Source organism: Triplophysa dalaica, chromosome 11 (genome assembly GCF_015846415.1).
Source record: "Triplophysa dalaica isolate WHDGS20190420 chromosome 11, ASM1584641v1, whole genome shotgun sequence".
In the NCBI taxonomy this organism is placed as follows: Eukaryota; Metazoa; Chordata; class Actinopteri; order Cypriniformes; family Nemacheilidae; genus Triplophysa; species Triplophysa dalaica.
This window is the reverse complement of record NC_079552.1, coordinates 19,752,927-19,769,391: the sequence shown is the minus strand read 5'-3', so window position 1 is coordinate 19,769,391 and position 16,465 is coordinate 19,752,927. Positions and strand designations below refer to the sequence as shown.

Below are 16,465 nucleotides of genomic sequence, written 5' to 3'. Positions count from 1 at the left end.
GGCGTGGCGAGAGCCGTCAGACAAAGGGGCGGGGCCGGTGGCGTGAGTGATAATGGCTATCAGCTGTGCGCACACCGGCTCCGCATTTCTGACGGTGGAGATCGGAAGCATAAAAGAACGAGCTGACAGAAGGTAACGAGGAGAGAGGACCGGGCCCGAACATGTGTGTGTTCGTGTGTGTTCGTGTGATGTTCGCCGGCGGTCGGCCGTGAGGGGCCGCCGGCTATTATTACTTTATTAAATGTTTGTTTAAATGTTTGCCGGTTCCCGCCTCCTTCCTTCCATGTCTGAATCTTATTACACTCGCGTATTTAGCAAAATCTTAGGGTTTGGTGTAAGATAAGGTGTTAGCCACCTCCTAAAATATGTATGACTTCTTTTGAAATGAGGTTGTAAATATATAATTGTAGGCTACATAAACGCGGTCCTGACATGAAAAAAGAAAAAATGAACCATGAACACAAATCATTAGATTGCAAATTTAGTGCCTATGCCACGAACTGCCTTGAGACTGGGTTGGTATGAAAGCAATATGCCACTTCAGGTCCTGCAATATAGTGCAGTACAGTACAATTCAAACTCATTTCTATAGTGCGTTACACAGACAGAAGACTCATAAGTAACAAATGGAATTAGGGAAAAACAGACAACTGAAAATTTTAACTAAATACAATACATGATATATTTACAGTTTTATTATTGTACTATAAGATGTTATGACATAATACCTTAAATTAAAGGCAATTATGACGTTCATATTTGTTATGATGTTCATCAACTGCTGGTGTCACATCGTGTGTTTTTCCAAAACAAGAGGTAAATGTCATGACAACCATGAAGTGGCTCTAACACAGCATTTATGCAAATCCAAAACCAAAAACATTGACAAAATCTTTTTTAGGTTGCAATCCCTGACAATTCTTTAATGTAGTTTTTAGTCATCTCATCTGTTTCTTCGTTTATCATAACTAACAGATTCCACGTGTCTTTGGTTCTTTAACATTGCATGTTGAGATTAAAGCCATGGGAAAGACAAGAGTTCTTTCAAACAGGGCAGACAGACAAAAATATTACCTCATATCCCATGTAGACAGCGTTCAGGTTTTCACATTGTTTACTTTTCCTCTCTTTTGCCTATGTTTTACTGCATATTTGGGTTGAACGGGACTTTCCGTGGATTTCTCTGTGCCATGCTCAGAATATTTCAGTCTTCAATTCATGCAAAGTCCAACAATAAATCTGTGAGGTCACACTGTGTGAGTGCAATATAGGGCAAAGCTGTGCTCACAATGACGACACTGTATTTCATTAGAATGGGGCTGTATATTAGTTTTACTCTGAATGGACTGGCTCATTGATTTTTGGTCTAAAGAAAAGACTCTGTGCATAAGGGAATTACTTTTAACACACCTTATCTGTCAGCAGATGTTTTTAACTTCTGCAAATAGAGTGCTGAAATATATCTCAAGCGTTTTTCAAATTGTATTAATAAATTACAGAAATTCGACCAGATCTAAAAAAAATCAACAGGTTTAGTGAGCTACAGTTTTTATTTAGTTAACTAGACTTTATTCGGCTAATGTGTCACGAGAATACAGGTCAGGAAAGTACAAGCTACAATAGATCATTCATCACACATGAATCATTATTCTAGGGGTTTAATGATAATGATAATAGGTATTGTTATGTCAACATGATGGACCCATAAGTAAGGACCAAATATTATGTATAAAAAATCTCTCTTGATCTCATGTTAGTCGTTTTCAACAAATTATTTTAAATTTATTTTGGTAACACTTGTATTGATTAAACACAATGAATAGCTTGCATGTGTCCTTTTTTCCTGCAAAAGAAAGACTCTAACTTGCAATAGAGTTTGAATCTATCAAGCTGATTGAAATCGTACGGTGACAATTGATTTAATCTGGCTTGCGTTTTCTGGATTTATCTGATGGCTTAAACCTCTTCGATGCTTCTTCTAAACCTGCTCCCCGTAAAGAATATTTTTCACATATGTTTTAATTCTAAAAATGGAAAAGACGAGATTTAAAAATTTTACTTCGCACAACGTTAAAGATTACAGCAGCACTTCAAAATTAAACATCATCGCATCTGCCATTTATCTTCATTTGTGGCATGGAGCTCCATTTCTTCTCTCATTCATGATATTGAACAGATTTGGGATTCAGTGTTAGTCATGGATATAGTTTCAATGGAACAAATGCTCTGGGAGAAATTCTAAGTATTTGGCCCTGTAAACATAACATGTCTCTTTTCACTGCTCATTCAACATTCAAGATAGGCCAACAACGTGCAAGTACATAGAAAAATACTGTACTATTTGCACTATTTGCCTGGCCGGGGGGGCTGCTTTAGAATTCGAATTTTAAAGATTACATAATTAATATTGCATAAAGGAATTTATAGTCTGTTTAATATTTGACCTGTGTTTCTCTTTCCTTTATCTTAAATGTGTGCTTTCACTGTGTGTGCCTCCGTGGGTGTGTGTGTGTCTATGTCTATGTTTGTTAGTACGTTTACAAATTGTGTATGTGGGGTTGATTCTGTCTTCTGTGTTTTCACCTTTTTCTTGTTTTTACAGGTATTTAACTTTAGTTGATTTGCTCATAGTAAATATCTCTCATGTACAACTGCTTTGTAACAATGAAATTTTTTAAAAAGTGCTATATAAATAAAGATGAGTTGTACATCGCTGATAAAAAGAGTTCAGTTCTAAATGAGTATGTAGTTACCATGTCTGTGAATCACTGTAGTGTTGATAATTACACTACAGGGGATTTCAAAACATTCATATTAAGGCAAGAAGCAAGAGTAACCCATGCTTTCAGCTAATGGCTAATAAAATTGTGCTTTATTTCAAAAACGTTATCTTGATGTCATGCTCAGTGGCTGAATGTTTACACAAGGATGCACAGAATGATAAAAGGACTTCAGAAAAGCCCCCAGACCGGTTCACCTGTGCTGTGTTACTTCATGTTTTTCAGGATTGCCCTCAAGGTGTAGCTCCACTCTTTGAAGTAACGTCGAAAGCTGGTATTTGTCAAGATGAATGTCCAGTTTTTGTCCTTGTAGTTAAAGAGCATTCAGAAAAAAGGGAAACGCTAAGTGATTTGGTAGGGACACGGATCTAATGCAGCTCGCTCCAGCTGGGGGCAATTCACAATCATATACACCCCACTGCAGAACGTTGCCGGAAACTCCGGATTTAATGACTGCATCAAGTCCATAAAGATAAGTATTTAAAGATAGTCTCATGGGAAAATTATAATATTTTACTAATTATAAGAATTCGTACATTTTTATCTATTTCATTCTTTTTAAATTTCACATAGGTTGCGGTTTTGGATTCATTATTACTTTCTTCTTGTATGTTTTTGTACGATTTATTGTATGTTTTTGTGCGATTTCATATTTCACATTTTTATGAGAATGTCGTAAAACATCTTTTGGAATTCTTGAAATTTATTAATTTTTCACATAGAAGAACCATAAAACAAACTGGACAGTGCTAAAATGTGGACGATTTTAGAGATATAGGGCCAAATAACCCCTTTTGTACTTTCATGTCATTAAAACAAATGAATAACCTAAAAATAGCTCTTGTATAAATGAATTGAAACATGCTTAGAATCCAGTATTTTTTTTTCAGCTATCAAGATATTTTTAAACCCTGAACACAAATCACCAAAGAGGTCATGAAAAACTCAGAAAATCACACGGTCAGAATTCTGACAGTTATTCTTTAGTTCTCTTTCATAATATGTTGCCTTACAGTGTATCGTTCAATTTCATGTGAGAAACATGGCCCCTGGACACAGCAGTCACAATTTCCCCCGTGAGAGAGAGAGAGGCCAGAGCCTCACAGAGCACACCAGCATCTTATTGAGGAAGAGCTCAACACAAGAGCTTCCTTAAACCCCTCCATTGTAAGCACCTGGGCCGGGAAGAATGGCCCTTTCACAAGTAAATTGCAGCCCAGCTTTACAGAGAGATTTTATAACAGAGCAAGAGTTGACATTGGCAAGAGTGGCACAGCCCGCCATTGAAAACGTTCTGTTGCCTCGGTCACAGGGGATCAATCAAGTCAGCGTATTTCCCCGAAGCTGTAGATTTCGCTGGGGAGGGAAGCCAAGGCTAGTAAAATAAGTAGCGTGTGGTTAGTCTTATTGTTAAGCCCAGAATCCCAGCAGGTCCCATATTTCACATGAAGCTGTCAGTGGAAAGCTAACAAAATTCCCCCCTCCGCCCTGTGTCACTGAGCAAAGGCAGTGATGCTGCTGCCATGACAACAGCTGAGTCATTCCATGATGAAATGCTCCCTTGATGCTGTTGTACTGTTCCGGTAGCTCACAAAACAGTTTGAGGAAGCTCATATGAACTAAGATCTCTACAGGTGTCATCGGCATACGACCCTTGGCTTGTAGACCGTGCTAGCCAAATGGGGAACATCTCCACTGCGGTCAAGCACTGCCTGAGCTATGATACTTTTTTGCGGGATTATCCTTGGTTGCCACGTCTGCCGTGGGAAGAGAAGGTGGGGGTTTGTTTTTGCATGTGCATGATTTCAAGAGATATTTTCGCCTTGGAATTATAAGGTTCTATGCATTCTGAGCCGTTCTGAGATATTTCGTTTTTGCATGCCATTTGACCTTGTGGAAAAAAAACTTTTTCTTTTCTATGGAAAGGTCCCAAAATGCACACAATGTATAGAAAAAACATAACATAATGTAAATAAATTGTCACAGAATAAGTACATGTGAATTTTGTCAGTTTTTACAAAAATGTTAGATAGACCTTTATTATTCCAAGTGGACGATAAAGGAAATGCAGATAAACAATCACTTTGAAAAAATGCTCAGCATGTCTGTAAAAAATCATTTTCTTCCTGTGAAACAGAAAATGAGATATTATTTTTCATAAAAACAGACATGAATGGGAGCCTCTAGATGAAAAAAAGTCCACCACAGAGTCAAGACTTGCATATTGTCTTGTAAAGTATTCTGTTTAATCTAGTATGTCACAATAGTCAGACGGGCTGCTAACACCTTTTTAACCAACAAGTATAGAGTAAATAAAAATGTCATTTCCCAAAGGTAACTGAAAAAAGGGCTGAAACCTGGAATTTTAAACTAGCAGTCCAGTACAGATCCTACAGAGCTGAGCCACTTGAGCCTCCAAATGTAAAGAAATACATTAGGATTAAGTTGCATTCAAATGTGGCAGACCCTTTAATCCAAAGCGATTCACATTACATTATACTATTAATTTGCAAATACAAACTTTTTGTTAAGAAATACATTAAGATTAAGTGCTTTTGCATTTGCGTTTGGCAGATGCTTTAATCTAAAGCGAGTCACATTGCATGAACTATACATTTGTTTCTGAGTATGTGCGCTTATATTTCTGTTTCAGCAGTGAGCTACTGTAAAAGAGAGCAAGCTTATTTTACAATACTGAGTTTATTAGTTTGTAGGCTACTAATTGCAAGATAAAATGCCTCAACTGTTATCCGCTACTGCATTTTACCTTTAGAGAAACTATGCAGGTTATGTGTCGTTCCATAAAGAGAGGATTTCATTATACCTTCTATAAATGGCCCATTGATTCTTGGAAACACTATTCTCTAAATTCAGAGGTTAAGCTTTGGATTTACTATTGAAAGGAAATGGTTGCTTCCAATGCACATAATGTCACAAATAACCTGGCATGGTTCTCAACACCAGATTCAAAACATGAAGCTGATGTACGCACCATTTCACAGAAAGCAGTGCAACAGAGGATGCATCCTAATCCACCATTCAGATTTTCCAAGTAGCCTTGTGAAATTGTTATGTGGTCCTTCCTTCCTCATTGTTTTTTTTTCTATTTACAGTGTTTTGACCAGCCCAAGCTTCCACCTTTTGTCAGAATTGTGGAGGTCGGGCCAAGAGATGGACTTCAAAATGAGAAGGTAGAGAATTCACTGTTTTTAAGTGTTTCTAGCATGTGTTACAGTTGAAAGAAAAAGTATGTGAACCCTTTGGGCTTACTTGGATTTCTTCAAAAATTGGTCATAAAATGTGTTCTGATCTTCATCTAAGTCACAACAATAGAGAAACACAGTCTGCTTAAACTAATACCGCACAAACATTATACGTTTTCATTTTTTTATTGAACACAACATGTAAACATTCATAGTGCAGGGTGGAAGAAGTATGTGAACCTTTGGGTTTAATAACTGGTTGACCCTCCTTTGGCAGCAATAACCTCAACCAAACGTTTCCTATAGTTGCAGATCAGAAGAAATTTTGGACCATTTCTCTTTACAAAAGTGTTTCAGTTCAGCAATATTCTTGGGATGTCTGGTGTGAATCGCTCTCTTGAGGTCATGCCACAGCATCTCAATCGGGTTGAGGTCAGGACTCTGACTGGGCCACTCCAGAAGGCGTATTTTCTTCTGTAGAAGTCATTCTGTTGTTGATTTACTTCTATGCTTTGGGTCGTTGTCCTGTTGCATCGTCCATCCTCTGTTAAGCTTCAGTTGGCGGACAGATGGTCTTAAGTTTTCCTGCAAAATGTCTTGATAAACGTTGGAACTCATTTTTCCATCGATGACAGTAATCCGTCCAGGGCCTGAGGCAGCAAAGCAGCCCCAAACCATGATGCCCCCTCCACCATATTTCACAGTTGGGATGAGGTTTATATGTTGGTGTGCTGTGCCTTTTGTTCTCCACACATAGCGTTGTGTGTTCTTTCCAAACAAGTCAATTTTGGTTTCATCTGTCCACAGAATGTTTTGCCAGTAGTGCTGTGGAACATCCAGGTGCTCTTTTGCAAACTTCAAACGTGCTGCAATGTTTTTTTTGGACAGCAGTGGCTTCCTCCGTGGTGTCCTCCCATGAAGTCCATTCTTGTTTAATGTTTTCCTTATTGTAGATTTGTCAACAAAAATGTTAGCATGTGCCAGAGATTTCTGTAAGTGTTTAGCTGACACTCTAGGATTCTTCTTCACCTCATTGAGCATTCTGCGCTGTGCTCTTGCAGTCATCTTTACAGGACGACCACGCCTAGGGAATGTAGCAACAGTGCTGAACTTTCTCCATTTGTAGACAATCTGTCTTACCATGGACACATGGACATCAAGGCTTTTAGATATACTTTTGTAGCACTTTCCAGCTTTATGTAAGTCAACAATTCTTGATCGTAGGTCTTCTGAGAGCTATTTTGTGCGAGGCATGGTTCACATCAGACAACGCTTCTTCAGAACAGCAAACTCAAAACTGGTGTGTGTTTTTTATTGGACAGGCCAGCTTTAATCAACACATCCAATCTCATCACATTGATTGGACCCCAGGTTGGCTGACTCCTGGCTCCAATTAGCTCTTGGAGAAGTCATTAGCCTAGGGTTTCACATACTTTTTCCACCCTGCACTATGAATGTTTACATGTTGTGTTCGATAAAAACATGAAAACGTATAATGTTTGTGCGGTATTAGTTTAAGCAGACTGTGTTTCTCTATTGTTGTGACTTAGATGAAGATCAGAACACATTTTATGACCAATTTATGAAGAAATCCAAGTAAGCCCAAAGGGTTCACATACTTTTTCTTTCAACTGTATATCCCCTTATTATGTCCCCTTTAATATAAAAAATAAAATACACAAAAATATACTTTACTATGTTAGCTGACATTTTTAAGATTTGTTAGTAAATCTTCATCACTGTTTGGCAACACACAAATTATTCTTTGCCTTGTTCTCAAAGTTACTCAGACTCCCTGAATGTGTCCAAACAAAACGGTATTGTTGCATCTTGTCTTTCTGCAGGAAATAGTGCAGACAGAGGTCAAAATCCAGTTTATAGACATGCTCTCTCAGACCGGCTTGTCTGTGATTGAAGCCACAAGCTTTGTGTCTTCAAAGTGGGTAGCCCAGGTAATAAGCTTCTGTAATAAGAGTGTGTTGATGGGTATCTTTGGCCTCTGTAGATCCACCAAAAAACACTGAATAGGGTATAATAGATATGTTCGTAAAAATGTTTTTATAATACGTCCAAAAAATGTTTCTGCTGTCAGAGGTGTGTATGTGCTTAAATGTAAATTGCTAGATGTTTTGTTTGTAGTGTAGGTTGTTGGTTAATAATAAGTAAAGATGTGTTCACTGTTACTGGTGGCTTCCATGAATGATCTCAATACTGAGAAGTCAGTGGCAGTTATTACACAGTGAACAAGTTTTTCTTATGTAGTTAGGAAATCTGAAAACATTTTTTTGATTAATTTCATTAATTCTTAATCGCTGAAAGTGTAAGTACAAGGCTTAAGACAAAGACTTCTACAGTGAGCTAATATCATTTTTTAAGTGTTACATCATTGTTACATTGTTATCCCTTATTTACCTTGATACAACGCAACCTTGATTACGTATCTGATTAGAATCAGCTGAAGGAGAGCGACCGTTAATACCACAAATGTACGTTTATATACACTTATTACACGGCTCATTAGAATGCTTGATTCTGATTGGCCAGTCATATGCAGGTTCGTTAATCCCAGATAACAACCTCTCAAAACTAATAACACACGGTAACCCGGATGCAGCAAATCATTTTGACAGTTTTTTTCAATATTAATATTTATTTTAATAAAATACTGTATAATAGTTATTTCTTACCTTTAAACCAAAAGTAAATGACTTTTCCCCGCAGAAGGTCTGTATTTGGAAAAAAATTGCTAATAAAATATTTCAAATTCAAATTTCACGTCGAGTTTTTTTCTCATGTGGCAAGTGGCCAAGTGGATAACGTACAAGCAGCTGGCTGTTATCTCGGAATATGCCCTTACAGTGTGATCAGGACCCGACCCGGATCCTGACGATAACAACCGGCTGCCTGTAAATTAACCCTTACTTGTGTTTGTTTTTGTTGACAGTTATTTTCAACTTTTTGAGAATAAACAGATTATATGAATGTTATAGACAGTTGTGTTTTATTTTAAATATATTAAATAATTTCATTAAAGCCCCACTGGACTGCCTTGGAACACGCAGCATTATTTGATATGTTGACATAATATAAACAACAACTACAACAAAAATTAATAGAGAGCGAGATATATTGAGTGAGCCCCTGCACTCCCCTTTTAAAATAACCAATAGACCTAGCGTTTTGCTTCAGCATTTCTGCTAGTGAAGGGGTGGGACTCTTTTCGGATTCTAAAACAGATTTGATTTGGCAATAAATTTGACAAGAGGCTGAAGTGTAGCGTGATATCAAGGAATTTCTAGATATTTTTAATGCCAATCCCTGTGGCAGACCAATCATGATGAAAAATCTAAAAAAATAACCTTGCATTCTAAAATTGTCTGATATAATAGAATATTAAATAATGTGTTTATTTATTTTTATGTTGTTAGATGGCTGACCACACAGAAGTACTGAAGGGGATTAAAAGGTCTCCTGGCGTCAGATACCCTGTTCTGACGCCCAATTTTCAGGGCTTCCAGGCAGCTGTAAGTAAATATTTGCATCATTTACATTTATTTACAAGTGACATTTGCAGTTTGGCAGGTCAGAATGATGTTTGTCTTGTTTAAACCTCTTTACTTATGAATGTTCTCTACCTACGCTTCACTTCCCCTTGCATAATAGTGAAGTCTTTGCCATTTTTATCTGAAACATTTATTTGTAAATGTTTTGCACATGTTTTTAATTGCTTTCCTTTGTAAATTGAGCAAGCTATAAGCATAAGCCTGATGAATTGTTTCCAGTTCCATCCATAATATTATCTCTCCACCTTCAGCCCCAGTCCATATTTCTTCTGTGGATGAGTGCAATAGCTTGCTCTCCTTTTTTGTGGATAAAAGAAACAATATACAAATAATATTATTCTTTCTACCTCACTCCAAAAACCCTATGTCTCCAGGCCAGTAATCCTGAAGAATTATTCCCTGATTAAACTTGATGATCAAATTAGTTAGTTCTATGAAAATGTCTTTTAGTCCTTTAGTCCTTGTTTAAAAATGCTATCGGAACGATTGGTCCAGGTGTGTTATCTACAATTAATAAGTAATTAGCATCTGGTCAAGTTCCAATGTATTTTAAACAAGCTGTTGGAACAGCTTTGAATGCATCATGACTCAAATCAGCCACTTTTATCCCTGTTCCAAAAAAAGTCTGTTAACACCCGCCTGTGTTAAGGGGAGTTAGCATAATGTGAATATCGTCTACTCTATGGACCAGATTCTTCTACAGATCAGAAGACACCAGAATTCTTGGCAGGCGATACAGACACACACAAATGTGTGATTTAAACGGTCTTATTTGAAAAGTAGAATTTCTTTACGATTTCAATAAAGCACAATTAGTATGTAAACAACACCATATAAAAGATTATAAACAAAAGGAAACAAAATGCAAATGATACAAAACAAATTAGTTTTTCGAGCAATGAAATAACCAAAATAATTCAAATGTGGTATTTCAATATCTGTGATTCCCTTTAAATTGAATTGTAACACATCTCAATAAAATGGAAGGAAGGAGGCGGAAACCGGCAAACATTTAAACATTTAATAAATTAATATAACAGCCGGCGGCCCCTCATGGACGACCGCCGGCGAACATAACATAAACAACAAATATATATATATAAATACAAACGTAAAACAAGTTCGGGCCCGGTCCTCTCTCTTCGACGGTCCGGTCGCTCGTTCCTTTTATGCTCCCATCTCCTACGTGATTCGAGCCCGGTGTGCGCACAGCTGGCGCTAATTCACAATTACTCACCGGACTCGAACCACGGTCTCGCCCCGCCTACTCTACTACATACCCCCATCACCCCTCACAGGCCGGGGGGTACCCCCGCGACTGTGCAAGCTCCCTCCCCCTCCCTCGGGGGGGGTGGGGTGGGGGGTATGCAGCGACGAGACGAGACAACAAGGGGAGAGAGGAAAAAAAAAAAATCCGGTTCCCCGACATGCTGCCGCCTCGTTCCTCAACCAGCCGGAGTACTCTCCTTCGCGGTGCCTTGCGGTGGCCCTGGGGCTTCGGTGGACGGCTCGACAGTCCGCCCCCTGGCGGCCGGCGGTGGCTCCTCCTTTATCCGGGAGTCGGGGCGGGTTCCCCGTCCCCTGTTCCTCCCCCTTGGGCGGACGGACGCAGGCTCCGGCCTCTGGCAGGCGGTGGCTCACCCGGCACTTCCGCCCCCTGCTCCTCCCCCTCGGGGGACGGACACAGGCTCCGGCCTCTGGCGGACGGCGGCAACCCCCCCGCTCCCACTTGGACGAAAGCCACCCCACCTCGACCCAGGGGCGCGGCAGCAAAGGTCGCCGTTCCACCGAAGTTTTGACGGCTTCGGGCAGCCACTGGCGGACGCCCTTCGTCCGCGCTGCCCGAACTCTCCGGCACCGCGAGGCCACTCGGCGGCGAGGACTCTCCGACAGCATGTCTCTCCTTCCTCCCGGGTTTCGGCACCAATGTAACACATCTCAATAAAATGGAAGGAAGGAGGCGGAAACCGGCAAACATTTAAACATTTAATAAATTAATATAACAGCCGGCGGCCCCTCATGGACGACCGCCGGCGAACATAACATAAACAACAAATATATATATATAAATACACAAGCAATTACGTACAAACAATTACGTTTGTACGTAAATACAAACGTAAAACAAGTTCGGGCCCGGTCCTCTCTCTTCGACGGTCCGGTCGCTCTTTCCTTTTATATGCTCCCTATCTCCTACGTGATTCGAGCCCGGTGTGCGCACAGCTGGCGCTAATTCACAATTACTCACCGGACTCGAACCACGGTCTCGCCTCGCCTACTCTACTACATGAATTCATCAGACCTATACTCAAATTCTGTTGTACTTAAAGACTAAATCTGATGTACAAAATAATTTTCACAATTCATATGTACATAAAAAATTAAATAAATGATCAATAATCCTAAAATATCAACATTCCAAATACAATTGAACACAAACGTTCACGTGAGATATGACATGAATCAACCTGCTTCAGTGTCTTTTGTAAGGCAAAGACCAATATCCAAATGATAAGTGTATTTCCTCGGTTTCTTGCAGAAATGTTCCAGTATCAAAAGGAATAAAATGCTTCAGACATTCAGAAAACAAATTATATGATTCGTTGGGGTGACGAAATGCACATATCCAAAGAACAATTAGATGTCTCAGGTTGTCTCGTGGGTGGCTCGCCATTTTTACTCGATACACTATAAAAGTGTTTCAGATCAATGCAGTACACAGGTAACGCTAAAGAGTAAGTAGCATATGATTTTTATGGTCCTACTTTGGTTTATGTGGTATAGACTGCTGTGATTGGTCAAACGCATTTGTAACGAGCAAGGCAGGACGAGAGCGAGTGATGATAATGGGTGTCAGATGTGCGTTGCGGGTATCGCATCTCTTTGGACTAGATCGGAACCATAAAAGGATGAGCGACCGCAGTGTACGACGAGAGAGGACCAGACCTAGATTTTATGTTATGTTTTATGTTTGTGTGGCCGGCAGTCGAGTGTGCGGAAGCTGGCGGCATTTTACTTTCGTTTTGTGGTTTGTTTACTTTTTATTAAAAGTTTTTGAATGTTCGCCAGTTCCCGCTTCCTTCTTCCCATTCCTTAAATTTGTTACAGCATTCATCATGTGTCGCAAAAGGAACGCCTACCATCATTGCTGGATTACGGTTTACAGGTTATATAGTATATACAGTGTATAGATCGAGATGGTGGGGATTTCCCCTAGCCAGTTTGAGCCCGAGTCTGACGTAAAACATCCGAAAACGATAGTAGATAATAGATAGATGATAATTGATTAATCACTTAAAATAGCCGAGTTCATAGATAGATAAACAAACTGTAATACCTCAGAAATAACGGTACATAGATATCTACCTTTTCAGAACCATGATAACAGGTATTATGCTGATTGGATTATGCTTTGCCCTGGGTTATCGAAAAATTCTTAAAACGGGAACAGGTGTCCAAAGCCTCACAAGGCTTCCCGTTTTGACGGAGGCCGTGGGAAGAGCGGTCAGCACTGAGACTGAGACTATTAATCGCAATATGGATTATATCTTGAAAAAGCTCACGGCTATGGAAAGGAAAATTGATGATGCTAGAGACCAAAATGGACAAAGAGAGTAGCCGTGGAATTGGAATGCGGTTTAGTCGCCTCCAGACGAAACAACTGCAATCTTATCTTTTCGGCCCCCCTGAATCAGGATTGGCCTTGGCCGATACTGGAGAAACAACCCTGAAGGGCAATGTGGCGAGACGCTCTTGCATTCCCTCCCCCATCATACACACACACACACAGACTTTTGGACCTTATCCCTCATACAGACACACACACAGACTCTGACCGATTCCAAACCTCCGTCGCTTTGATCCCGCCAGCTTGGCAAGTGGGTCTGTGTTAAGCGCCGTAATGGCCGCAGGACCGGATGGCTGCTTGCCGGAGCTGGATTACTTACCCTGTTGCAAGTCTTGTCTATGTGTACTGTGTGCTTGTTTTTCTCCCCACCTTCCTCATGTTATGCTGTATTTCCTTCTTGATACATTTCGTTGCATTGTACTTGTACATGTGTAATGACAATAAATTGAATCCAATCCAATCCAAAACAACAGGTCCAAATAAGGTTGGTATTTCCCCATCTTTCAAGGATAGTCAGTGAACGTGCCAAGATCATTGAAGCAATATTTGGGTTATAGTCATTTGAAAATGAATTAAAAACATTGTTTCCTCAGAAGTTCTTACTTTGGTTGTTTAAGTAAGACGCACTTAATTTCACAACGTAGAACACAGGTTTTAGGCGGCACAGGCATCACGAACGAGCGACAGTTTTTTGGGGGAGGAGAGGGTGAAGTTTTTGCGGCAGTCCCAGCAAAACGTAGGCGGGGACTATGTCTGGTGACGTAGATACGCGGTGGTTAAAGACACGTACATTCTAAATCAATACACATTTTAACAACGACAGTTGAGCTGCCTTTCTATTATTCCTTTTTCCGAGATGCTTCTGCGGGGCAGAGTCAACTCAACCTAATTTATTTATATTGGCTGCTTATCTGCACAGCAGCTGCAATTTATTACATCTTGGTTCTTATCCTTTATAACCTGTATCTGTATGGAATAGATTACGTGTATTATTTCTCATTTCGTTCCTACACTTATTATAATTTCGCTGACTAAACTGACTCAGGCTACAAAGGTTTTTGAGCATAGGTAACAAGTCTGTTGCTCACCGTCTGGTTGACTTCCAGTTGTTATCAAATATTTTGAGAGGCTGGTATTGAGGCATTTTAAATCTAGCCTCTCTCCTGCATTTGAGTGGCATCAATTTGCTTATAGGTCAAATAGATCCAGGAAGATGCAATCATCACTGCTCTCCAGATAGCACAGATCATCTGGAAAAAAAAGGACTTATGTTCGTATGCTTTGTACTTGCATATTTTGTTGACCCAAGGACAACATTTTTATAAATAAAACCTAGACCCACACCAAACCCCAAACCTAACCATATCTTACTCCTAAAATCAGTGGGAAATTATAAGTGAAAAACAATGGTCTAGAAGCACCTAATCCTGGTTTGAAGATTAAACTTAAAATGAACTGTAAACTTATTTCTGAAATCTGATTGGTTGATTTAAATGCTTTCCCAGGGTCAACATGATGTTGTCCTAAGGACATAAACCACTTGGCAAAAACAGGATTGCCACTGACCCCCTTCCCATTCTCATTAACGGAGAGTGTGTGGAAAAAGTATATAAATTCTTGGGAAAATTCCCCAGGGTTCAGTTTAAGCCCCACTGCTCTTTGCTTTTTATTTGCTGCTTCTGGGGCAATTTATAAGTAATTTTGATATTGTTTACCGTTGCTATGCATAGTATATATTTCTTTTAGGCCCCATTTCTTTTAGGCCCCACTCTTTTAAATTGTGTAAATTTGATTAAAGCAATTACTTACAGTTAAATCATGAAAAAAAATGAAATATGGAATGTCTTGGTCCCTTATCAGATTCGGTTAAATCTACCCTTCGTAATTTGTTCATATGGTACAAGCTTTCAGGCCTGATCAACATGTGAATACATTTTTTATCAGTTAACAAAGATGATGGAATTAAGGCAATTTTTGACCACTACAGAGATGGAACTTATTATACATGCACCTTGATTATTGCAACTTGCTCTTTAGTTGTCTTAATAATTCAGCCCTGGAACGGTTACAGGTGGATCAAAATTCTGGCATAAACTTAGAACTAAATCATCAAAGAGATCTCACGTTACCCCAATCTTAATTTCCTTACATTGGCTCCCTGTCTAGTTTAGAATTTAATTTAAATTCTGGTGATGGTGTTTAAAGGTTTACATGCTCAAGACTTTGGTTTTGAAGTAGTTGCTCCGAAGCTGAGAAATCTTTTTAAAAGGCAGCTGAAAACTCATGTGTTCAATCTTGCTTTTGTCTAATCTGTTTTTTAACTGTCATTTCTATTTGAAGTAAAGCACTTTGTGACAATGCTCTTGAAAGGTCCTATAGAAACCAATATTACCAACTTACTGTTGCAGATCGCAGCGGGAGCTACAGAAGTGGCAGTGTTTGGTTCCGCCTCAGAAACATTCAGCAGGATGAACATCAACTGCTCCATAGAGGAGAGTTTGCAGAGGTTCGAGAAGGTCATCTTTGCAGCCAAACAGGAAGGCATACCGGTGCGCGGGTGTGTGCCATAACTCAAAACTCTTTACTGAGTGTTTCCTTAGAGGTTTGGGAAAGTATTTTGACAATCCACTTTAGACATTCTACTACTATAGTTACAGTATAGTCCTCATTCAGCCTGCCGCCAGGCTGAGAGGGATAAAAAGTCCAGAGCATGACATTGATATTTACCAGGATTCCAACTGCTCGGCAATCAAAACACAAAAAATACATAATTTCACTAAGTTTCACAAGACAGAGAAGTAAGGATAAAATGGGTTATTTAATTAGACAGATCGTAGTACCTAATTTTGAGATAAGAGTTGTACATTTTGTTTTAAATAGCTGACTACTGATGGTGTTAACATGTACATTTGTCTAAAAAAACACCAAACTAGTGCTCTAGAATCTCTCTCAACCTCGTTTTGAAATTACCATGGTGGCAGGCTGAATAAGGTCAATAAAAGTGACTTTGGAACTACATGTAAACGAAATCTGAGTACAGAATTAGTAGATTAGTTAGGTCAAATTTTGAGTTAGGGTTGGGTATAGGATCAGGATAATAAATTGGCATGTAAAGCTGGAAATGTATGGGCAGGAGAATGTCTTCTGTGAGACCATCAAAGTTGAGTGTTAGCATATATCATATATAGACCCCTTATGCGCCGACTTCACACTTACATCATGGCATTAGCTGGAGGCAAAACAAAGGGAAAACTGGAGGTAGCCAATACAAACCAGCACGGTTTCAGCTAC

General features: G+C 39.4%; 1 protein-coding gene across 2 annotated transcripts in view; it reads left to right on the top strand.

Annotated features, from left to right (window-relative positions):
• The first annotated feature begins 4,115 nt into the window (after window positions 1-4,115).
• hmgcll1 (3-hydroxymethyl-3-methylglutaryl-CoA lyase-like 1) overlaps window positions 4,116-16,465 on the top strand; it is a 69,347-nt gene continuing 56,997 nt past the window's right edge. The window contains exons 1-5 of one of the 2 annotated variants that reach the window (XM_056760007.1): window positions 4,116-4,555; window positions 5,894-5,971; window positions 7,828-7,935; window positions 9,412-9,507; window positions 15,583-15,731. In XM_056760007.1, coding sequence (XP_056615985.1) covers window positions 4,460-4,555; window positions 5,894-5,971; window positions 7,828-7,935; window positions 9,412-9,507; window positions 15,583-15,731 — 527 coding nt within the window. In that variant the 5' untranslated portion in view covers window positions 4,116-4,459. The remainder of the gene's footprint in view (window positions 4,556-5,893; window positions 5,972-7,827; window positions 7,936-9,411; window positions 9,508-15,582; window positions 15,732-16,465) is intronic. The other variant, XM_056760008.1, reaches the window with a different exon arrangement.